Source organism: Leucoraja erinacea, chromosome 13 (genome assembly GCF_028641065.1).
Source record: "Leucoraja erinacea ecotype New England chromosome 13, Leri_hhj_1, whole genome shotgun sequence".
Lineage (NCBI taxonomy): Eukaryota > Metazoa > Chordata > Chondrichthyes > Rajiformes > Rajidae > Leucoraja > Leucoraja erinaceus.
The window spans coordinates 45,042,761-45,068,009 of record NC_073389.1 but is presented as its reverse complement, the minus strand read 5'-3'; the positions used below and the strand labels follow the sequence as shown (position 1 = coordinate 45,068,009).

Below are 25,249 nucleotides of genomic sequence, written 5' to 3'. Positions count from 1 at the left end.
CCAAAGAGGTTGTTTCCGCATTGTACCTCTAAATTAAACCAACCCTATTGTGCTTGGTGCAATGAACCAACTGAAAGAAGAGGTAGGTATTAAATGACCAAAGATGGAATTGCAAAGAACCTGTGTTATGGAAACAGGTCATCCTGCTAACACAGAGTCTATTAAATTATCATAATTGCATCCATAATATATTCTGGCAGCAAGATAGTGAAGCACGTTTGCTCTGTTAGTAAATCCTTTTACCTGTTTTTCCTTCATCTGCATATCTATTCGTTCAAGCCTTTGTTTGTTTGAATGACAATAAAGGCATTCTAACCAAATCGTAACTGTTGAAGTGATCTTTGTTTCATGTCCCTTTATTCCTATAGTGCGTTTCACAGACTTGTGAATAACATTGTGTGAAAGATGATCTTTTGTTCTCCACTTTAACTTTCACAAGTGCCATCGGTAAAAATACCCTCCTGCTTTTCTTTTCCAACAAACTCCTAACGCCATTTACGCATTTGTTTCACAGACCCACAGAATGCCGATGTTTTCTCTTTGGATTTGGAGAACTGCACAGATTACACCTCCATCAGACTGTTTCAGACCCACAGTGATAAGACAGAAGACATACCTCCAGCACAACCCGAGGATTGCCGAAGTAACGCTACTTGCTGGAGATTTGAACTTTCTTGCACTAATGCTACCTCCCACAACTGTGCCCCATCTCAGAATCAAGGTGTGTGAACTCTCAAGTATGCGTCAAACAAAGTTGAAACCATCCAGTACACATTAACTTTTACTCGTTTTCTCTGGGAATTTATTTAATGATTGGTGATAACATTCTTTGGAGTTATAACTTTCCTTGTAAGAATTATCACGATTCACTTGGTTTAGCTTTGTTTTTTTAAATTTTGTTTATTAGTTTAGAGATACAGCGCAGAAACCTGCCCTTTGGCCCAGCGTGTCCAAGCCAACCACCGATCGCTGTCCAACTACACACTAGGGACAATTTACAATTTTTTACCAAAGCCAATTAACCCACAAACCTGTATGTCTTTGGAGTGTGGGAGAAATCAGAGCTCCTGGGGAAGACTCACGGGAAGAAGGTACTAACTCCGCACAGACAAGCAGCCAAAGTCAGGATTGAACCCTGTCTCTGGTGCTGTAAGGCAACAACTCTACTGCTGCACCACCGTGCTGGCCAATTTATTAACTGCAACCCAGCATACCTCTGCCATCTTCTCTTATATGAAATCAGCCTTTGCCCAGGACTCAAATGTAATTTCCTATCTATCTTTGTACTTCTCTGTAATCACCTTAAAACTTACAGAGTTATTGTCACCACCTCTGAATTGCTGTTTCAATGACACCCTCTTCACTTTGCTCCATTTCCAAAGATTAGATCCAGTGCTAGACTTTCCCTGGTAAGAGCTGTCTACGTAGTGGCTGCAAGAGTTCTGGATGCAAACTGACAATGACAACTCCTGTAGGCCTTCCATGCGAACGCCCCTGTCCCACTTAGGCGATTTTTGTCGGTGACTACAGGTGACCTGGCTGTCGCCACATGGTTGCGGGGTGACGTCTGTATGGTCGTGAGTAGTCTCTTCAAGAATCGTAACGTTTTTCTGGTTGCCGCTGGATTTTGAAATGTTCAAAACTTTTTGGCGACTGTGGGCTTGGCGTAGCTTGTCTTGTCCTGTTGTAGGTGCTGTCGTGGGGTTGTCAGCTGGATGACGCAGGTTGTCGGCAGGTGACATTGGTTGTCGCCAGGTGCTGACTTTGGTGAATTTCATTAGCGACTACCTATGTCAACCTACATCAACCGGCGACAGGTTCCGGCGACTGAATTGTCTTCAGTTGTCACCGACAGGGTCGTTGCTTGTCGTAGCTTGTCGCTGGTGGACATAGGTTCACTTCGGTAGTTGTAGGTTGTCGCCTGTGTGTCGCAGGTTGTCGTAGGCGTGGTCGTAGGTGGACGTCCTAATGGGTCGCCAGTTGTCGGTAGCTTGCCGTAGCTTGACATCGACAAGGTGGTAAGTTGTCGTCGTAGACATTGTCATAGGGGGGGTCCAGTTACCGCTTTTGCGGGGACCTGCTATGACTGTGACAGTCGCCGAAAAAATTGCCTAAGTGGGACAGGCCCTTAAGACTATTTCAGTTACATGCATTTGTATTGAATGATGATGAAAGGTTTATTGGTTGCCTGATCGCTCAGCTGAACATTATTTAAACTTTCTTTTTAACAGTTGGAATGCGCTACTATCTGGGGTGGATGAAACTGAAACTGAATGCATCTGAAAATGCCATCAATCACAGTAACTGTAATTATTTAGATCAGTTCTGGAACAGTGGCGATTGGGTAAGTAAAATCACTGGGAGATAATCACATTCTTTAATGCTCGGCTGGAGAAGCCAATGATCAATCTCATCAATCATTTGTCGTAAGCACTGAAAAGAGACTGACATAAATGACATTCATGGAAAAGGTGTCACATCTGACCAAGAGAGTTATCATGCCTCTCCCTACCTGGCCCAAATCGCTATTTTTCTTATGTCAGCATGATTTTAGCTGGTCAGAAATGGGGAAGGAGTTCATAATAACAAACACTCATATTACCTTTTCCTCCTGATGCCTTTATCCTTTGTCACCTATTTTGTACAGTCACAGTTCATTACCTTAGTGCATATAAAGAACTGCCATTTGTAGATAGTTTAAAGATAGACACAAAATGCTGGAGTAACTCAGCAGGGCAGGCAGCATCTCTGGAGAGAAGGAATGGTTGACCCTTCCTCAAACTCTTTTAGTTTAGTTTAGAGATACAGCATGGAAACAGGCCCTGCGTCCTAGAGAGTCCACGTCGGCCAGCGATTGCCCATATACAGGTTCTATCCTACACACTTGGGACAATTTACAGAAGCCAATTAACCTACATTAGTTGCCCAGTGTTAGTAGTTCCCACTTGCTGAAAATATTTTACTTTAGACTGTAACAACAAAGGGAGCAATGCCAGTAAATTATCATATTCAAATTAAAACTAAACAACTGCGAGAGAAATTTGATTCCGTCATGGATAGCCCTTGACAATTTGCTCTTCGATTCCTCGAGAGATGTGAAGATGGTTGTTTGGAAGCAAGCTCTTCGCAAACCCTTTAGGCAAGAGCAAATTTTAGCCTGGGGGAGATATGTAAGAATGTAACGAGAACTATTATTTAGAGAAAGAAAAGGTTAACAGTGTTGGTTTTCTCTGGACAAAGTGTCTGAGCGAAATCCACACATTAGGGATAATTTACATTTATACCAAACCAATGAACCTACAAACCTCTACGTCTCTGGCGTGTGGGAAGAAACCGAAGATATCGGAGAAAACCCACGCAGGTCACGGGGAGAACGTACAAACTTTGTACAGACAGCACCCGTAGTTGGGTTTGAACCCGGATCTCTGGCACTGTAAAATATGATGGGATTTCCCTTTAACAGCTGGATCAGGCACATTAGGTCAAATGGGGGCCTCCTGTGGCATAAATTCAATGACATCCCATTTTTACAATCCAATGTGGCATACCAGCATTCTGTAATTATAATGGTTACTGTAGCAATAACATTTCTATCAAATCAATGTCTCATACACCATAATTTTGTGTTACAGTTGACAGAGGCACTCAATGTCTCTGCTGCAAATGTCCATATTCTCTGCCCAAATCCAGCCTTTGGAATTACCCAATACCCGATTCTTCACTTCATTTTTGGGCTGAATCAGAACAACAGTCTTGAAGGGTTCCACCAAGCTTCTCAGAACTTCACTGATACAAATGAATTTGTATGTGGCATTGAAATTGGAGGTAAGAGGAGTGTTTGGCGTGCAAGATGGGTACGTGATTTTATTCTGTGCAGAGGCAAAGACTTACTGTTGATTATCCTTTTGCAGAGAGCATTCTGCATCCGTGCAATGAAGAAAACAATATCTCCATGCGTTTTAAGAGGCAAAGAACATGGAGTTCAAATGCTGTTCCCGAAGACATCCAGAACACAGTTAGCTTCCAAAACATTACAAGTGAACTCACGTTGGCACCTTCTGAGCACTCAAGAGAGAACCCCTCACTAACTTCTACCCTGGCATACAATGGCACAATCGATCCTGCCAGGGACACCCAGTCAGCGAGTCAATTAGAAAACATGAGAGAAACCACTGTTCCAACTGAGTCACCTGAATGGCAGGCGAGGGCAACAGACACAACAGCCTTCAATAGCACAGAAGCAAGTATGTGAATATCTCATGATCTCTTCCAGGCTACTATCAATAAATAATATATTGCAGCACAGTGGCATCGCGGTAGAGCTGCTGCCTTACAGCGCCAAAGACCCAGGTTCGATCCCGTATTCAATACTCCGACCTCTAGTGCCTCCTGCCGTTTCTGAGGTTGTCAACCCTGCATTTCCCATGATTATGAACTCCTTCCCCATTTCTGACCAGCTCTCCTTTCTGCTTTATCGTGTCTCCATTAAAGCTCCCTCTTTGTAAAGCTATCCCATAGAATATAATTAATGTGGCCCTGCATCAGTTCTTTTGTGTTATTCCAGTGCCTGTGCTGTATTGAAAGACATCCTATAGTTAAACCAAGGTAGGCTTTGGTGCTCAACGCTGAAAGCCGTCTTGGAGTGGTGCAGATTGGTCAGAGCAGATGGATCGCAATCATAATAGTCATTGACAATAATAAACCCAAATGGCCATTATGCATGAAAGAATACATATGCATTTTTGCAGTACATAATGTGGCGGGGAAGGACTGTGGAGGATGATTATCTTTGTGGCTGCAGCAAGAAAGATTTCCATTCATGTAACACCTTCCAATTATATAGTATCTGTTACAATCTCAGGCCATCCTGAACCACTATACAACCAGCCAAAAATGTATTATAAATGTTCCTGAGGTTGAGGGAGTCCAGAACCATGGGTCACAGTCTAAGAATAAGGAGTAGGCCATTTAGGACTGAGAAGAGGAAAACCTTTTCACCCAGAGAGTTGTGAACCTGTGGAATTCTCTGCCACAGAAGGCAGTGGAGGCCAATTCATTGGATGCTTTCAAGAGAGAGTTAGATTTAGCTCTTAGGGCTAACGGAATCATGGGATATGGGGAAAAAGCAGGAATGGGGTACTGATTTTGGGTGATCAGCCATGATCATATTGAATGGTGGTGCTGGCTCAAAGGGCTCAGACGGCTGTGTGTAAAAGGACACAAAGTGCTGGAGTAACTCAGCAGGGCAGGCAGTATCTTATAGAGAACATGGATAGATGACGCTTCGGGTCGAGACCCTTCTTCAGACTGTTGTGCGTTGTGGAATGATGAATGTTTTAGAAAGAATATGCTCAAGGTTGTACTTCGCACATTTAAGAAATAAAAGACCGCTCCCTCCATAACTCCCTTGTCAATTCTTCCCTTCCCTCTCGGTCCACCCCCTCCCCGGGCACTTTCCCTTGCAACCGCAAGAGATGCAACACTTGTCCCTTTACCTCCCCCCTCGACTCCGTTCAAGGACCCAAGCAGTTGTTCCAGGTGCGACAGAGGTTTACCTGCATCTCTTCCAACCTCATCTATTGCGTCCGCTGCTCTAGATGTCAGCAGATCTATATCGGTGAGACCAAGCGGAGGTTGGGCGATCGTTTCGCCGAACACCTCCGCTCGGTCCGCAATAACCAAGCTGACCTCCCGGTGGCTCAGCACTTCAACTCCCCCTCCCACTCCGTCTCCAACCTCTCTGTCCTGGGTCTCCTCCATGGCCACAGCGAGCAGCACCGGAAATTGGAGGAACAGCACCTCATATTCCGTTTGGGGAGTCTGCACCCCGGGGGCATGAACATCGAATTCTCCCAATTTTGTTAGTCCTTGCTGTCTCCTCCCCTCCTCAGCCCCCCTGCTGTCTCCTCCCATCCCCCAGCCTTCGGGCTACTCCTCCTTTTCCCTTTCTTGTCCCCACCCACCCCCGCCCCCGATCAGTCTGAAGAAGGGTTTCGGCCCGAAACGTTGCCTATTTCCTTCGCTCCAAAGATGCTGCTGCACCCGCTGAGTTTCTCCAGCTTTTTTGTGTAACCTTCGATTCTCCAGCATCTGCAGTTCCCTCTTAAACACAAGAAATAACATTGTTGGGTTTTGTTGTGTGATGCCACACGCCTCTAATTACTTGCACATTGCTCCACTAACTCCTGAGGGCCGGGAATCTATGTGCCAGTTTGTCTTAATTTGCAGCCTTCATTGCCTTCAGAAGTTCTATTTCGATCATCAACTGGACCGTTTGCCATGATTTCATCAACAAAACCAGCTTCAATTACAGAAAACTGGAGAACATCTTGTTGACCCAGGTTAGGCTATATTCAGGTTAGATATAAACTAAACTAAGAACTGCGAACTGCATTGATTGCGCTCGGGACCTGGGGCTTTGATTTTGTCTTTGCACTATATGATTTATTTTGTTTTTTTATATATTAAACTTATTGTTGTTGTTAGGATAATTATTCCTTTTTTAAAAAATATTATATTGAATCATATATAACAACCTGTTGGCATAGGAGCATGACAAACTTTTGAATTGGTGGCTTGGGGGCAACCAAGTACACCAAGGGAGTCACCAATGTGCAGATCTTCTGGGTCCCATCCTCTCAGTTTCGGCAATATACAGTATACGTATGTACATATGGACAGAGCATGGAAACAGGCCCTTCGGCCCACCGAGTCCACGCTGACCATCAGTCACCCGTTCAGACTAATTCTATGTCATCCCACTTTTGCATCTGCTCCCTACACACTCGAGGCAATTTACAGAGGCCAATTAACCTACAAACCCGCACGTCTTTGGGATGTGGTAGGAAATCCAAGTGGTCACAGGAACAATGTGCAAACTCCGCACTGACAGCACCTGAGATCCGAATCGAACCCAAGTCTCTGGCACTGTGACTGTGGCCTTCTGATACAATAATTTTCTCTTCCAAACATACAGAGAAAAACAGAATTAACATTTCCAGGCAATAATCTCTCATTCCGTAAGGAAAGGTGATGCTGAACTAATTCCAGTACTAAACACTGTGTTTTTTTCATTTACCAGTTACCTCAGTTGCTAACTGAAGCTGCAGAACGAGTGTTGTACCGTGCACTTGAGTTCACTGTGGTAGTGGAAGAATTTAGAAAGGACAGCTTGATTATTGACCTGGTCTTCCTGACTCACTTTGTGGAGAATGCAACCCTTGCCAACATGAACTCTGTACTCATGTCCGCTCTTAACCAATTGCAGAGGTCACAGAAATGCCTCTTCAGGTTGTCTGGAACCCTTGAAGGTAGGGAGTGGAATTGTCCTTATTTGCACGAGTAATATGGTGCAAAGCGGTATTATCACGGAACTAGCACTAACTAATTGGTAATTCTAATCATGAGTTGTTCCCCAAATTAGTTATTCCCCCAAAAGATTTATGGTTGTGTTTTCTATGCACTGTTTACTGAGTTTCTCCTGATCAGTCCTCACCCTCGAACGGAGTCATAGAGTTATACAGCGTGGAAACAGGCCCTCTGGCTCAACTTTCCCACACTGTCCAACATGTTCCATCTACACATCCCACCTGCCTGCATTTGGCCCATATCCCTCTAAACCTATCCTATACATAAAGTCATGAAGTAATAATATCTATAAAGTAAAAATATTCACAGCAAAGATCAAAGCTACAGGATTACACAGTTCAGAAAATATTACAAATTGCATTTTTTAGAGACACAGACTATAATGGACATATTTTAAAGTCATGGAATTGTGCAGCACAGAAACACCCTACCATGCCAAACCATCAAGCACCTATCGATATTAATCCCATTTGCCAGCATTTGGTCCATGGTCTACTATACCACGGTGATTCAAGTGTTTGTCCAGATACTTCTGAAATGTTGTGAGAGTCACTGCCTCCATCACCCTCTCGTGCAGTGCAGACCAAGCTCTAACCATTGTCCTTTTATCCTTTCTAAACCTCTGTCAACGTACCTTAAACCCATACCTTTTCAGACAACTCTGCTATGGGGGAAGAAATACTTCTGTCATCCTTATCTAGGGCATGTCTTTGATGTCCAAAAATATTAAACTTTCGATAAAACTTGCAAGTGCACACCAATGGGATAAAGGAGCAACCATCACCTACTTGTACGATAAGTAGGTTTGAAGGATTGTGGAGTTTAATCCTGTGAGTTCCTATATCCTTAATGTTATTTTTCTTTGAATTGTCTCTTTGTGTGGCTGGAGGTATTTGGAAGGCTCCTCCAGGCTTTGCAAGGAAACTCTGGGCCTCAAACTTGGATGACTAATCTCCACCCAGTGCACACCTCTCTGTAGGTGCAGGAAGGAGACTGAGTTAAAATCTCCTGGGTCTTGCACTGGGAAGGATTTGATGCTTTGCTCAACACCGTTGGTAATCGGCAGGGGTTAAAAATCATCCCTTTGTGGGGATGTAGACAGACTTAGTAGATCCCTATTAATAGACAGATACACACATGCACAATTCCAAACTGACCCATATCCACACCTTTCGCCCCATCTCGTAGGGATATTCTTTGAACAATCACCAGATCCTCTAAAGTTGGGTTTAAATATACTATCACTTTCTGTTATGGGAGCAGTGCTTCGTTTTAGAGATACAGCATGGAAAGAGGCCCTTGGTCCACCGAGTCCACGCTGACCTGCGATCACCCCATTCACTAGTTCTATCCTACACACTAGGGATGGTTTACAGAATCCAATTAACCAATAAACCTGCACATAGAGTCATAGTGATACAGTGTGGAAACAGGCTCTTTGGCCTAACTTGCCTAAACCGGCCAACAATGTCCCAGCTACACTGGACCCACATGCCTACGCTTTGGTCCATATCCCTCCAAACCTGTCCTATCCATGTGCCTATCTAACTGTTTCTTAAATGATGGAATAGTCCCAGCCTCAACTACCTCCTCTGGCAGTTTGTTCTATACACCCACCATTCTTTGTGTGAAAAAGTTACCCCTCAGATTCCTATTCTTTTCCCCTTCACCTTGAACTGATGTCCTCTGGTCCTCGATTCCCCTACTGGGCAACAGACTCATTGCATCTACCCGATCTATTCCTCTCATGGTTTTGTCTACCTTTGGAATGTGGGAGGAAGCTGGAGCCACACGGTCACATGGAGAACATACAAACTTCGAACAGACAGCTCCCCGGGTTAGGATCAAACTGGGATCTCTGGCGCTGTAAGGCAGCAACTCTACCACTGTGCCGTCCTGGTACCTCTTTCATCTCATTTACCAGTAAATCATAGGGGAACTCTCTCTGAACCACATACATAGTTTGGAACACCATATGTTTTGAGAGGAAGAATATTCCTTATGTAGGACAGGGTAAATCTGTATTAACTGGGCCTTGTTTCACCACTTTTGTCTTAAGAGAATGCCTTAGATTAAAGTACAAGGCTTTTGGCCTTTCAAATTTGGCAAACGTGGAACACCACTTGACTTATTTGACATGGCGTGTTCATTTTCACTAACACAGAAATACTAATCTTGTGGTATCAGTTTTGCCCCTTTTAATTGATTCAAATATCAATTCTACTTTGTTTACCTTTCCACTTTGTACCTGTTACAGACTTTCTACCATGTGAGAAAAGCATCTGTGCCTACAACTGCAATGCCATCGATGGGATGTACAAATGTTCCTGTTTAAACGTGTTGAATGGTGACAGATTTAGGTGTACGCCCAATGATACAAGCTCATGTGGTGGGACCCAGGTTGTGATTCCGGGGCCTCTTGCGCTCGATCTTGAAAAGATGGTGCAACTTTTAAACTTTGCAAATAGCACAGGATGCTCCTTCAGCAGAAGCAGAGCTGGCACAGATGGAATTCTGCATGTGCGGGATTTGTGTATGGTAAGTGGAAAATAAGAAGCAAGCTTTTGCAAAAAACAGTGGATCTATTTGTTGTAGTTTGGTCAGTTTAGTTGGCTCTTCAGCCAACCTAGTCGCACCAACATCGATCACCCATTCACACTCGTTTGAAGTTATCTCTCTTCCACATCCACTCCCTACCCTCTAAAGGCAATTTTGCGGGGGCCAACTAGCCTGCAAACCCACCTGCCTTTGGGACGTGGGAGGAAACTGGATCACCTGGTGGAAACGCACGCGGTCACGGGGAGAATGTGCAAGCTCCACACAGACAGCACTTGAAGTCAGAATTGAACCCGGGTCTCTGGCACTCTGAGGTACCAGCTCTACCATCTGCACCACTGTTTCAGATTTTCCTTCTGCAGAATGTTGTGTGAAAGATTGGAAGGATTTATACTCTGGTCCAAACTCTGAAAGATTCTTACTAAGTGTATGGGATGGTTAGACTCACTATTTAGTAATGGCTTACAATCAGGGCTTTCAAATTGCATATTACATAAGCAATTGAGGAAAAATACTTTTCAGGATTTTGTGGAAGGAGCTGCGATCTTTCAGTGCCATGTCGATCTACGGTCTATGAATATTCAATGCACTTGAGTCGGGAGCAACAAAGAAAAAGTTCTGTAGTAAATGTAGCTATCAAACCATGAATGTAATAATAATGCAGTCACTTTTCTTTGCCTCACCACATCACAGAGCATCACTGATAATGTCACGGATCTGTGGATGGAATGGAAAAACATTGAGATTTTACACTTGGTGTTGGAGGGACCTAACATCGCAGTCTGCCAGTTCTCAGTTTTTCCCAAAGAGCAGATGATGTAAGTACAACTCTTGATAGAAAATCAACAATAAATAAGGTAAAATGTCACCATGCATTGGAAAAGTGGTGGCAATGGAACCACATGCAGGAATCGAAATGTGTTGGCTTTTGGAGGCTCTGGGAACATAGAGTATTGCACAGGAAAGGGCCCTTCAGCCTACGATGGGTTTGAGCTGAACATGATGCCGTATTAAAATAATCTCTTTTGTCTCAACTTGATTCATATTCCTCCATTCCTTACATATTCATGTGTGCATCAAAAAGCCTCTCAAACACCACTATTGTATCTAATTCCACCATTGCCCCAGGCGTGCATTCCAGGAACTCTAAAGAAATTAGAGCGGCACGGTGGCGCAGCGGTAGAGTTGCTGCCTTACAGCGAATGCAGCGCCGTGGACCCGGGTTCGATCCCGACTACGGGTGCTTGTCTGTACGGAGTTTGTACGTTCTCCCCGTGGGTTTCCGCTGAGATCTTTGGTTTCCTCCCACACTCCAAAGACGTACAGATATAAAGGTTGATTGGCTTGGTAAATGTAAAAATTGTCCCGAGTGGGTGTGGGCTGGTGTTAATATGCAGGATTGCTGGTCGGTGCGAACCCGGTGCGCCAAAGAGCTTATTTCCGTGCTGTATCTCTAAACTAAACTAAACTAAACTAAACTAAACTAAACTAAACTAAACTAAACCTCATCTCAAAATGTCCAGCCATTTTAATATACCCCACACTGATCTCACACTTCCCCATGTCCTTCTTCCTGGTGAATATAGATGAAAGTACTAATTTAGCACCTCACCTACATCCACTGACTCCAAGAATAAATTCCCTCCTTTATCCTTGAGTGGTCCCAACCTCACCGTAGTACTCTCTTGATTTAATGCCGTGATTCTCTTTGATCATACTTGACAAGAACATTTCATGGTCCCTTTTTGGCCTTCCTAATTCTCTGCTTGAGTTTTTTTCCTGCTTGCTTTATGCTCCTCAGAGCATTTCATCTTAGAAAACCATACAAACGACACCTTGACTTTTTTTTTTACCAAAGTTGCAACTTTGCTTGTCATCCAAGGTTCCTTTACCTTGCCATCCTTGTCCCTCCTTCTCACTGAAACTTGCTGATCTTTAAACAACTCCTACATATCTGAAGGTGGGTTTCGGCCCGAAACGTTGCCTATCTCCTTCGCTCCATAGATGCTGCACCCGCTGAGTTTCTCCAGCATTTTTGTGTACATCGTACATATCACATGTGGACTTACCATCTCATATCTGCTTCCTAGCTCCTGCCTAGGAATGTTGAGATTTGCCTCCCCCAATTTAGAATGGATGAATGAATAAGTTTATTGGCCAAGTATTCACATACAAGGAATTTGCCTTGGAGCTCCGCCCACAAGTGACAACATGACATACATTGACAGTTAGGAATGATACATAAATCATTAAACATTAATAATAAAATATTATTGATTAAACATGTGAAACATAAAATACTAGAGCAAAAGGAGGCTACAGATTTTTGGTTATTGAGTAGAGTTACTACTCGTGGAAAAAGACTGTTTTTATGTCTGGCTGTGGCAGCTTTGACAGTCAAAGAGTTTGTGGCCAGGGTGAGAGGGGTCCTTCCACGGTTCAGAATTATCCTTATTCATAACTATTTTATAAATTATGAAGTTGAGATCACAGTTCCCAAAATTGTCCCCCACTGAACCGCCAGTCACATGGCCAGGCTTGTTTTCCCAATGCAAGCTCCAGTATGGTCCCACCTCTAGTTGGAGTATCCACGGACATTTCAAGAACCCTCTTGGACACACCTAACAAGTTCTGTCCCGGCTAAGCCTCTTGCACTAAGGAAGTTCCAGTCAATATTGTCACCCACTCTGTTGCTTTTACATCTTTCAGTAATATGTCTGCATATCCATTCTTCTATGTCTCACTGGGCTCTTGGGAGGCATCGGAATGATTGATGGGATTATATTATTCATATTCTTATTTTTGAGCTCCACCCATGTTGCCTATGTGGACAAACCTTCCATTATATCCTGTCTGAAGGCAGCTGTGAGACATCCTCCCTGATTAGTAAGGCTCTTGCATCCTTAATATGTGTGTGCATGTCTGTGTGTGCGTGTCTGTGTGTGCGTGTCTGTGTGTGCGTGTCTTTGTGTATGTGTCTACGTGAATGAAGAGTTGTGGAGCTTTAATGTGAAGATTCCAACTATACATTGTAACCCTCACCTGCTGAATGTTTCCAACTTTTTCAGTTTTTATTTCAGGCTTTTCAGTATGTACATATTTTGTTTTTAAATTGTAGAAACTGTTTTTGTTGTACAGGTATTAGCAAGACAGAATCCTGTGTTTTTTTTCTGCTACCCTAATGCATATTTAATAATTTGCAGATTTAAATTAATTGACAGCAAGGATCAATTCAAAGGATACTTCCTGGCTGACCACACACAGCTCCATGAAGAGCAATTCCCCGCAAGTGAAAAACGTGAAAATTTAAAAGGCACCCTGATGGATCATCAAACGTCCTTGGCTGCTTACACAAATGAAAGTCCAAATGTGACAATGAGCATCCGGACCAGGCTGGCCAATAACTCCCTACTCTTTGTGAAGAGTTATGAGGTCGTGTCAGTATCTCAAGAATCTGAAAGGGTCAAGCTCATTGAGAATGGGTAAGGAAAGATTTTGGCGGGTTGAGACGAGAGTCGATTTCCAAAATCAGTTTTAATAACAAAATAACAAAATCAACAGAGTAACACAACACGGCCAATACAAAGGTCAAACCACAACGGTGGCCGACCGAAGGGGCATCGCCCAGAAAGCGCGCGAACGCAAACTGCTCCCCATAGCCACACGACTGAAGCATTTGACCGCAGGGTTCGATTACCTGCGGGCACCAGCAGGTGCCGCTACAGGGCCCCCCCAGAACCCGAGGTACGGAAGAGAGCAGGGACCCGGATGAGACGACTGGAACGTGTAGTTCGCAAAAGCGGGGTGGGCGTAACATGAGGGGCCGGCAATACAAGGCTGGGAGGTATCCGAGAGTGGGATTGCCTCCGGCAACGGCGAAAAAACAATCCACGATGGTGAGCAGGTGCGTGGCGCCGCGGGACTGTAGCAAGGGACCCACCAGGTCCACATGGACATACAGGAACCTTCCCTCGGTGACCGCAAACTCCTGCACCGGCGGCCAGATGTGCCGCTGGATCTTGGAGGTCTGACACGGGATACAGGCGCAGGCCCAGGCAGCTCCTGCTTGCGGAGCCCGTGCCAGCCAAACGTAGCTGCCAAGAGGGCAGACGTCGCACATATGGACGGGTGGGCCAGACCATGAATAGCATTGAAAACCCGCCATCTCCAACTAACGGGGATGACCGATGCCCGCGGGTGCACCAGCATGGTGGTGTTAGCCAAAGCCGCCTTAGCACCTTCGAACGCCGCGTCCATTTCTGTGGACCTTACGAGGTCCCGCGGCTTACCCGCCAGGCACTGGAACAGGGGGCGCATGATGGCAGCTGCCGCTGGCACGAAACTGTGATAAAAATTCACCTTCCCGACAAACTCCTGCAGCCCCTTCATGGTCAGCGGCCGGGTAAACTGGCGGATTCCCTCGACCTTCTATCGTGAGCGGGGTAGCGCCATGTGGGGTTACCTGGTGCCCCAAGGAGGATTTGGATCGAAGGCCAAACTGGCACTTCGCGGGGTTAATGACCAGGCCGTGTTCACGGGGGCGTTGAAACAAAAGGCAGAGGTGGGTGACGTGCTCCGCATGCGAGGCGCTGAGAATGTCATCCAAATAAATGAAAACTAAAGGCAGTCCCCGTCCGACCTTGTCCATGAGCCACTGGAACGCCTGTGTAGCGTTCTTTAAGCCAAAAGGCATCCGAAGCTATTCGAACGGTCTGCCGTGGTTGCTGCGTTTAGACACCGGTAATCACCGCACGGTCTCCACCCCCCAGATGCTTTAGGGACCATGTGCAACAGGGAGGCCCACGGGCATCAGACCACCTGACGATGCCCATGTCCTCCATGAGCTGAAATTCATCCCTGGGTGATGTGCAGTTTGTCCGGCTTGAGGCGACGTGCTCGGGCATGCACTAGGGGGGCCTCGGTAGGGATGTGATGCACGACCCCGTGTTCGGGGGCTGCCCCGCTGAAACGGGGCGTAAGGAGCTCGGAAAAACGGAAGGTAAGGCGGTGTACGGGCCCTCAACCTCAGCGACGGCGCTGGGCTGCGGAACGGGCAGGGGCGGGGGAGGGATCAGCGACGCAGTGGAGCTGACTGCCGACCGCGGAATCATGCAACTGCGCCGCAAATCGACGAGGAGGGAGAAAGCGCAGAGAAAATCGGCCCCCAAGACGGGCTGGGCAACGTTAGTGACGATCAACGTCCACTTGTACGGGCGGGACAACGTTCGACTAGCCCTGTCTGACCCGCTGAGTTACTCCAGCTTTTGTGTCTCAGATCTTGGTGTATCTCTCCCTGGACCTGTCCTATCAAGTCAGAAGACACACCTGGGTTCAGTTTTGGAGTGCAGAACAAGCAGCCAGGAGCAGCAGCAGGCAAACCCAGTGCTGGTAACATCACAGAACAACGAACATCACACAACTGCTGATCAAGTCGAAACTGTACAATCATGAATGCTTGTAGTGCTGACTCCCTAAAGCCTTTATGTCATCTGCTAGGCAGAGGTGCTGGCTCAAAGGGCTGAATGGCCTACTCCTGCACCTATTGTCTATTGTCTAAGTCAGAACTTTGATGACATTGTTCATCACATCTTACCTTGATGTTTTAAGCTACAAAGACACCGAAGAAGTTTGCCACGTTACAGATAAAAGCATTTCATCTTCAACCAACAATTTTTACTCCAGCAGGGTGTTGTAATTGCAGTAGGCGACCTTTTACAAAAATATAAGAGCTAATCATGACTCTTCCACTGCAAACTGTAGTTTGTGACTTCTGCAAGATGCAAGGAAACTCCTTCACCTGAAATTTCCCTCCAAGTCATGGACCATGTGACTTGGAAATATAAAAGTTGTTTCTTTATTATGATAGTCTCAAATTCCTGGAACTCTGAACCTAATAATACTATGGGATTTCCTTCACACACACTTAAGCGATTCATTAAAGTGAGTCACCTAATTTTGAGGAATGGGCAGTAAACGCTGACCTTTCTAGCCTGGCCCACATCAATGGATAAACTAAAGTAATATCTACACCATCTTCTTCTTCTTGCATATGTCGTGCACAGGCTAAAGATGTAGATCAAGGGTAGACGTCCAGGCCAGGACAGCATCAGTTACTGGTGGATGGCTTTGATGCCCCCATGGAATAGCCTCAGTGGGCAATCATTCACGATGAGTGGGGTGGTCACGTCTGGATGTCCGCAGTCACAAGCAGGGCTCTGTCATCCCCCACGTGCACAAACAATCTACACCATGCACACACATTGGACGCTGATCCCAGTCCACTGAGATAAATTCTTATCACCTCCCCTTGAGATTCTATGAGAGCATCTTCTATTCTTGTAATTAACTATTCTTGTGATTCATTATATGGCGAATCTAGTTAAATATTTGGCCAACAGTGACAATAAGATGTGTTGATGAAGGATTCAATGAAGATACATTCATATAACCTTGATCAACACATCTTATTGTCACCATAAGGTGGCACAATACCAGATTTGTATGTGTAGAGTGACCACCTTTCATTCTTCTCAATATAGTACTGGCTAGACGGCTTACTCTGTCCTCAAGGGACCAAGCCACCATTGCAGGAAACAATCTGATGAACATTTGCTGCACTCTATTTCTATAACATGTATATTCTTAATTAGGAAAACTATACCTATACACAATATTCTAGATGCGATTTTGTAGGGGCCTGTATAATTGGAGCAAGATGTCTCTAGTGCACAAATCCTCTTGCAATAAAGGCAAAATACCATTTGTCTTCCTGATTGAAGAGAAGTATCTTTTAGTTTAATAGAATCCCATGTATCTGTACTATCATCTGGTGAGTATTCTGTCTGTTTTAATCCCTCCACTAGGTGTCCTACAGTAAACGGATTATCTGGTTTTCTAAATGGAAATTCCACATTTACGTTGCTCTCTGTCAATTCATCAGTGACAAAGAACTTCACTTTCTTGAGATGCGAGTTGCAGATTTGTGCTGAAAGCCATTGTGGCTGCTCCAGAAATGTAAGTAAACCCACATGTTTAGTATAGAATAGAAACTTGCTCTTGATGATTCCATGATGGACCTCTCTCTCCGTCCCTCCCTCACCCGAGTCGTCATACTAGTTTCACTGTCATCCTTCTGAATTTCATCGTAACACTCGCTATCAGCTTCTCCAAAGCCTCCACCTTTCCTTGATCATCATTCATGGCTTTGATTGTCCTTTTGCATATTTTTAATTATTTTGTTCTGTATCGTTCATATGTCTTGTTTCCCTCTCCCCTGACTCTCAGTTTGAAGAAGGGTCTCGACCCGAAACGTCACCTATTTCTTTTCTCCAGAGATGCTGCCTGACCTGCTGAGTTACTCCAACATTTTGTGTCTATCATGGGCCAAATAGTCTCCTCCCACACTCTCCTATAACTTGGCATTAACTTCATTAACTTGGCAAACTCCAAACTTGCTCACAAATTAACTCTCACGAAATTAGTTCAAAAGTTAAACCAGGAGTAATATCACTTACAAAGTTATTAATAAGCAACCTAATTACTTAATACCTTTACTTCATTATAGATGAACATTAATTATGCCAGCCATTGAAATCTTTGCTACTTTCATCCATCCTCCATTTATTTCTTCTATTTGACCTTTCTTGTTGATTATGTTCAATGCTCACAAGAATGTCCAAACACCACCACAGACAATGAATGTAGGAGGTCAGGATTGAACTTGGGTCTCTGGTGTTGTGAGGCGGTGGCTTTACTAGCTGCATCACCATGGCACCCCAGAGGTAAAAGATCAACACCATTTCACAGCTCCATCTCACATTACGGCAAAGGAACCAGGTAGAACTGAGACTGGAGTGATAACCTTTCAAATAAACAATAGAACAGAGACTGGAGTCATAACCTTTTAATCTTTCAAAACATTCCCAAACTTATTTGCCTTACAGTGCCAGAGACCCAGGTTCAATCCTGATTACAGGTGCTGTATGTACGGTGTTTGTATGTTCTCCCCGTGACTTGCTTGGGTTTTCTCTGAGTGCTCCGGTTTCCTTTCACACTCCAAAGACGTACCGGTTTGTAGGCTATTGGCTTGGTAAAATTGTAAATTGTCCCTAGTGTGTGAGCGATAGTGTCAGTGTGCAGGGGCCGCTGGTAGGTACGGACTTAGTGAGCAGAAGGGCTTGTTTCCGTGCTGTGTCTCGAAGCTAAACTAGACTAAGAGAAATACTGCAGATGCTGGAAATCTGAAGTATTGGAATCAAATAGCATCACTTCAGCAGAAAACATTAATTTTTTTTTCTATTTATATTGTTGTGATCTATTGTGTAACTCCGTTTTCAATTCAAATTCTAAATCAAATGAATCATGGAATTGTAGAATGTATACGACAGGGAGAGAGAGCATTCAACCCTACAGATCTGTGATGTTTCCTTGTCGAATCATTCAGAAAGTTCCATTCTCCAACTCGTTCACTGCCGTTTCCTATCTAAACTAACTATCCTATCCAATTCCTTTTAGAAAACGATTATTGAACCTGATAGACACAAAATGCTGGAGTAACTCAGCGGGAGAGGCAGCGTCTCTGGAGAGAAGGAATGGGTGATGTTTCGGGTCGAGACCCTTCTTTAGACCTTCAGACTTCTCTAGAGATGCTGCCTGGCCTGCTGAGTTACTCCAGCATTTTGTGTCTATCTTCGGTGTAAACCAACATCTGCAGTTTCTTCCTATACATGATTGAACCCACGTTTGTCAGCCAATAGGCTGTGACTTTCAGATTGTGACTACTTACTGCACCCCTAGTTTGTTTGCCAATTGCTTTAAATTTGTGACTTTTGGTTCTTGCCTATTCCTCCCAGTGAGAATTATTTCCATTTAGTTAATTTGTCATCATTCTCCATGATTTTCAACACTACCAAATCATCTCAAATTCTTAATTTGTCCAAACAGAACAGCAGCTTCTCCAAACTATCCGTTTACGAGTGGCACTGAGCTGGAAGCCATGTCGGACAAACCTTTGGTCCTCATCTTCCACCTACTAGCTTCCACTTCCATCACACCATCCTATCATGTCCGTCAGCTGCAATGGGATCCGAACACCAGTCGCACCACTTTCTGCCTTCCAACATGGACCACTTTCTCCATGACGCCCTTATTCACTTATCATACCCACCCATCACTCTCTGTCATTTGTCATTTTCCCCTGTAACCATATGAGGTGCAACACTTGTCCGTACACCTCCCCTTCAACATCATCCAGGGGCCTAACCAGACGTTTCAGGTCAGGCACAGTTTCACATCTACCTCTGCCAACTTCATCTACTGCATTCATTGCTCTCTGTGTGGTTCGCTTAACATTGGCAAGATCAAGCAGAGACGAGGTGACTGTTTTATGGAACACCTGCATTCTGCCTGCAATGGCCATTTTGCATGTCTGTTCAAATCCTTTTCCCATTCCCACATCGACCGGTCTGTCCTCGACATTCACTACTTACAGCATGATCCAAACTCATACGAGAAGAACAAAGCCTCATGATCTGTCTAGATAGTCAAGAACCCATCGGTATGTCAACGGAATTTTACAATAAGGTCACCTCCCAGCCTCCTGTGTTCCAGTCAGAATAATCCCAGCCTATCCAATCTCTTAATAAATACCATGGTGGATCCATGGTGGATCTCTTCTGCACTCTCTCTCAATTGCTAGCACGTTTAATCTTTTAGTTTTGGAGATACAGTGTGGAATTAGGCCCTTCGACAAACCGAGTCCACGCCAACCAGCGATAACCTGCACACTGGTTCTATCCTACCACTAGGGACAATTTACAGAAGCCTATTAGTCTGCAAACCTGCTCATCTTTGGAATGTGGGAGGAAACCAGAGCACCAGGAGAAAACCACACGCGATCACAAGGGGAACGTACAAACTCATACAGACAGCACCCGTAGTCAGGATGAAACCCGGGTCTCTGGTGCTGCAAGGCAGCAACTCTACTCCTGTGCCACATCTTTCCTGTAGTGAGGTGAACAAACTATGTGCGATATTTAAAGTTTGGTCTAACTAATTTTCTTGAACTTCCAAAGGAACATCTTCCTGTTGTGCAGTGACCAGAACTGGATTTGTGTGTAACTTAGCCAGTATTTTCATGAGTTATTTTCTTTCTTTTCCATAGTCAATCTAATACTTCTATTTTGTGTTTGCTCATATTGTTTTCTTTATTCCACAGTGATAACTGATTCCCAGCAATATTATTGCCACGTGATCCTGTGGAATTAGATTCCGACGTGGCTTATTCCTTGCATATATTTTGCTAAAATCATTAATATTCATATTTTTCCAAAAGCAACAAATACTGAGGTTATGCTTCTGTGCCTCTTAGATTGTGATTCGAGTAACAAAGTTATAATTGAGTAGATTCCCCTGAATACACTGAAGAAATTCTTCCCCTTTTCGTTTTTTTATAATACGGCTTACCCTATTGTTCATTTGGATACTTTAAGCTCTCCATTATTACTGTCTAAGGAAGGGTCTCGACCCGAAAAGTCACCCACTCCTTCTCTCCAGAGATGTTGCCTGTCCCGCTGAGTTATGCCCCTGTCCTACTCAGGAAACCTGAATGGAAACCTCTGGAGACTTAGCGCCCCACCCAAGGTTTCCATGCGGTTCCCGGAGGTTCCCGGAGGTTTTTGTCAGTCTCGAATGGTCGAAAGTGGTTTCCGCTTCTTCTATGTTCCGGCGATTATTTAAAAAAATTCAAAACCGGTCCCTTCCACTATCTGCAACCTCCGGCAACTACCTCCAACTAGCATCGCATCCGGCTTCGACTAAAAAATTACTGATTTTTAAAATGGCAACCCATTTTTAGTCTCGGCCGGTTTTGAATTTTTTGAAATAATCGCCTGAACATAGAAGAAGCGGAAACCAATTTCGACCATTAGGGAGACTGACAAAAACCTCCGGGAACCGCACGGAAACCTTGGGTGGGGCGCAAAGTTTCCAGAGGTTTCCGTTCAGGTTTCCTAAGTGGGACAGGGGCATTACTCGCGGATTTTTGTGTCTATCTCCATTATTACTACTTTGATTTCTGCCATCTTTTTGTAACATCACTGCATGTTTGTGCTTTAATATCCTACCGACTCATTTGTGGCATGTAGAATACTCCCAGAAGCATTAACTCATAATTATTTCTTATTCCTTACCCTTCAATTTAACTTGCATATGTCATCAATCTAAACTGGTAGCCATCTACCCTGAGTTGGCTCACAATCTTTGTTTATTCCACAAGCTGGGGAAAAACTTTGTTCCAAGTTCTGACTCTCTCCAGGAGGACAACTCTGAGAATGGGCCAAACATAATTAGTGACAAGGTGGCTGAAGATGAAAGCAAGAAGGATGGTACATATCAATATTATTTTCTTGTCACTTGCATTTTCTCTTGTTTTGTGTGGTGCAGAGCCTCACTTATAATTTACGGGATTTAGATTATAACCTGTCTTTGGCGAGCTGCTTAATGCCACAGGTATAATGGATGGGTGATGCACGATTCCAAGTTACTGAATTGTGAGGAGAAGCATCATTCATAATTAAAGGTAGTTACTGGATCATGGACAATGTATTCGTGTGGATCTTAGGAGAAAACCAAATCTGTGTTAGTTGTGGGAATGATTCGAACACTACTAGTTTCATGCATTACCATTTACCACTATCAAAAGAATTATACTCAAACAGGACAGGATCAGAATGAATGGAAAAGTGGAGAAAATGAGATCTTATATTTACCTCAGTGTTACTTTGGATTCCCTTTCCTGCAGGATGACCACTTCTGCAGATCTAGCTGATGAGGTCAATGTGCGATTCACAGACTTATGCCCCTGTCCCACTTAGGAAACTTGAATGGAAACCTCTGGAGACTTTGCGCCCACCCAAGGTTTCCATGCGGTTCCTGGAGGTTGCCGGAGGTTGCAGGTAGTGGATGCAGGTAAGGAGACTGACAAAAACCTCCGGGAACCTCCGGCAACCGCACGGAAACCTTGGGTGGGGCGCAAAGTCTCCAGAGGTTTCCGTTCAAGTTTCCTAAGTGGGACAGTGGCATTGGAATCACAGTGTTGTATGGCACAGAAACGGGCCCTTCAGTCCACAATGTCCATGCTGACTTTTTTTCCACTAATCCCCTTTGCCCACATTCAAGACTATAGATGGGGTAGGAAGGACATAAAAGGAGAGGAAGTGAGTGGTTTGTGATGTGGTGTCTTCTTCCTGCTGCAACTAATGCTGGGTTCTGTGGCATCTCAACACATTGATTCAAGGTTTTCAGTGATATCCCACATGCTCCTTTTCCATTTTGAGTAGTCACATACCTGGGATTGACTGTTCTGGAGTGAAGGCAATGTATAACAAACTATTTCCCATTTGCCCAAAAATGGAGCCAAGAATGAACATTAAACTATGTTGTTGCCTATAATGTTCCCCTTAGGATTGTTGTCAGTTTGTGTTGTCTGTTACTGCTCTGTAGCAGAAAAAGTGTGTTGTCAATATGTAGGACTGGAGTAACACACTGCTAGGCTTGTTCCATGCACATCTTCCATCCTTGGATTAGTTCTGACACCCTGCTCACCAATAGGGGGATTGTGTTGACTAATGTTAACTAATGCTAACTCCTGATGTGTTGACTAATGCTAACCCTAACAAACCAAATCCTAATCATTCACTGACCCCTTGCCTCCAATTCCGATCTCCATGCAGAGCCCAGACCCTGAGATTGACCACCACCTCAACCCCAGGTCCTGATCATGACCATCTACCTGATCCCCAGGTACCAAGATAAATGATCAGTCTAATGCCTGGTCTGGATCCTATTCATGAACATGATCCTTGAACCCCAATCCTGATGCAGAAATTGACCCCTGGCTATAATCTTGTTCCTAGCCTGATTCCCAATCCTAATGCTGACCTACCTCCCATGGCTAGATCCAGCCTTTATTCTGCCACCTTCTATACACGCTGATCTCCTTGGACCTGGTCTTGGTTCTAGTTTGCATTTGTTCATCTCCCAGTAAGTGTGTTGCCTGGTCAAAGCACCTGTGGCCTCTGTTTACTAGAAAAGCAGAGGAGAAATGGCAGTAACATTTATGAGTGGTTTGCTAGGGTAAATGTACTAAAACTACCTCCCGTGGTGAGTTCTTCAGTGCCTAGAAGGCCTCAATTTAAAGGAAAAAAACAAAGAAAAGTGGTCAAAATGCTCAGCTTGTTAGATGGCATCCTTGGAGAGAGGATCAGTTGAACTTGACAAGAAAAGGACAATAAAAACATAAAATACCAAACTAGGAGAACACGGGTTAATTTACCGAATAGCGAAAGACCCGATAAGGTGGATGTGGAGAGGATATTTCCACTAGTGGGAGAGTCTCGGAGTAGAGACAATAGCCTCAGAATAAAAGGACGTACCTTTAGAAAGATGAGGAGGAACTTCTTTAGTCAGTGGGTGGTGAATCTGTGGAATTTATTGCCGCAGAAGGCTGAGGAGGCCAAGTCAATGAATATTTTTAAGGAGATTGATAGATTTTTGATTAGTATTGGTATCGGAGGTTATGGGAAAGTGAGAGGGAAAGATAGATCAGTCATGATTGAATGGCAGGGTAAAATTGATGGACCAAATTGTCTAATTCTGTTCTTATAACTTATGAAGTAACATATGAGAAAAAAAAAATGATTTGAAGTAGCTTTCACAAAGAAATAGCTTTGTATTTGGAAAAGGAAATAAATAGAGTATACATAGACTAAGCTAACTGTTCCTGAGAGCATCTCTTCTAGCTTTCTTCCCCTCTACTACAATCAGCCTGAAGAAGGGTTCCGACATGAAACGTCATCTATCCATGTTCTCCAGAGATGCTGCCTGATCCATTAAGTTACCCCAGCACTTTGTGTTGTCATGTGTTCCTGGAAACTAATTTGGAATATTGGACTGTGTGGCCTTTTTTTTCAATGTCTGAAAATCCCTTCGCTCATCCACATTACGTAATCTAACCTGTTTTATGTGTTTTTACACCAGATCCAAGCATGATGGCGGTGATGCTCATTACAATTGGTGTCATACTACTGGTGGTTGTGATCATTGGTTTCCTGCGATTTATATATCGCCGCATTTCAGACGCAACGTACGCTGACAGAGTTCTCAAGAAGCAGGGCGTATTGAGGAGAGAGTCGTCAACGGACCCCGTTACATTAATGTCCTGGAAGCAGTTGTAATCTGGGTAATAGCCAGCTCTCCAATTCACACCAAAAAAATTCACGACAGCTATCAAAAGAATGGATTTGTAATTGCACAGTGCCTTTCATGCCCTCAGGACATCTCAAGAGCGATCCACAGCCAATGTTTTCCTGCAGGTTGCAAAGCAGGTAATCTGCACAATGAATGTAAGGAAAGGGAAAAGTAGTACTGGCATTTTCACAATGCCTTTCACACCCTCACGACATCTTAAAATGCTTTTCAGGAAAGAACTATTTTTGAAGTGCAGCCAATGTTGTAAGAAGTGCAGCTAACAATTTGATTTCAGCAAGGTCATACGATGGCTTGATAATGACCAGATTGTTTGCATTTTTGATGTTGATATTTGGGAAATGATTTGCGCAAGGGGGTGGAAATAAGGGTTTAAAATCTAGGCGACTTTTCGATTGTAAAACATTGGGGTTTTTTCCACAATGGAAACAAAAACTTACTCCTTGTTTATAAATCATTATGTTTCAATTTAGTTGCCATGTATCCAATAAAGACTTGCACTTAAATGGTGCCTTTTATGACCCCAGCAAATCCCAACCTGTTTTACACTGGATGATTACACTACACTTCTTAAAATGAAGGATTGTCAGAAATATGCAACCATGAGGTTTTTATTTAACGTGAAAACAAGCAAGAGTAGCCCATTTCGGGTCTACCATTTAACAAGATCATGGTTGGTCTTTTAACTCGCTATTTTCCTACACTACATACACCTTAATTCACTTATATAACAAACTCCACCAACCCTTGCCTTGGAAATGTGCAGTGAATGGTTTTTAACAGGTCTCCTAGGTAAGGGATTCCAAAGATTTATCACTCTTTGAATAAAGAAACTTGAACAAAGAAATGTATTATCTTTTATTTTGCTCTAAAGGTCAGACTCCTTATTTCGAGACCTGACCCTGGTTCTAGACACCACAGCCAGGGGAAACTTATAGCACGTGCAATGCTTTCTCCTTGATTATTACTCTATTTTAACACGTTATCTTCAAGCCACACTCGGTCAAGTGCATCCACGATATTAAGGACAATCATTTCATCTTTTGAAGGTACACAAAAA

At 44.0% G+C, this 25,249-nt stretch overlaps 1 protein-coding gene across 1 annotated transcript; it reads left to right on the top strand.

The window, feature by feature from the left end:
* The first annotated feature begins 369 nt into the window (after positions 1-369).
* LOC129702978 (uncharacterized) lies at positions 370-25,249 on the top strand. The gene is made up of 12 exons (XM_055645107.1): positions 370-721; positions 2,232-2,344; positions 3,633-3,825; positions 3,912-4,244; positions 6,229-6,341; positions 7,082-7,310; positions 9,626-9,906; positions 10,618-10,742; positions 13,128-13,406; positions 16,788-16,938; positions 21,200-21,308; positions 23,962-25,249. Exons 2-12 carry the CDS (start codon positions 2,237-2,239, stop codon positions 24,156-24,158), a joined length of 2,118 nt encoding a protein of 705 aa, XP_055501082.1. The 5' UTR covers positions 370-721; positions 2,232-2,236; the 3' UTR covers positions 24,159-25,249.

Coding starts and splice junctions, on each gene's coding strand:
- LOC129702978 (XM_055645107.1), top strand. CDS start 2,237: ATGCGCTACTATCTGGGGTGGATGAAACTGAAACTGAATGCATCTGAA. Junction 13,407..16,787: donor GTCAAGCTCATTGAGAATGG/GTAAGGAAAGAT, acceptor TCCCTCCACTAG/GTGTCCTACAGTAAACGGAT. Junction 21,309..23,961: donor AGATGAAAGCAAGAAGGATG/GTACATATCAAT, acceptor TTTTTACACCAG/ATCCAAGCATGATGGCGGTG.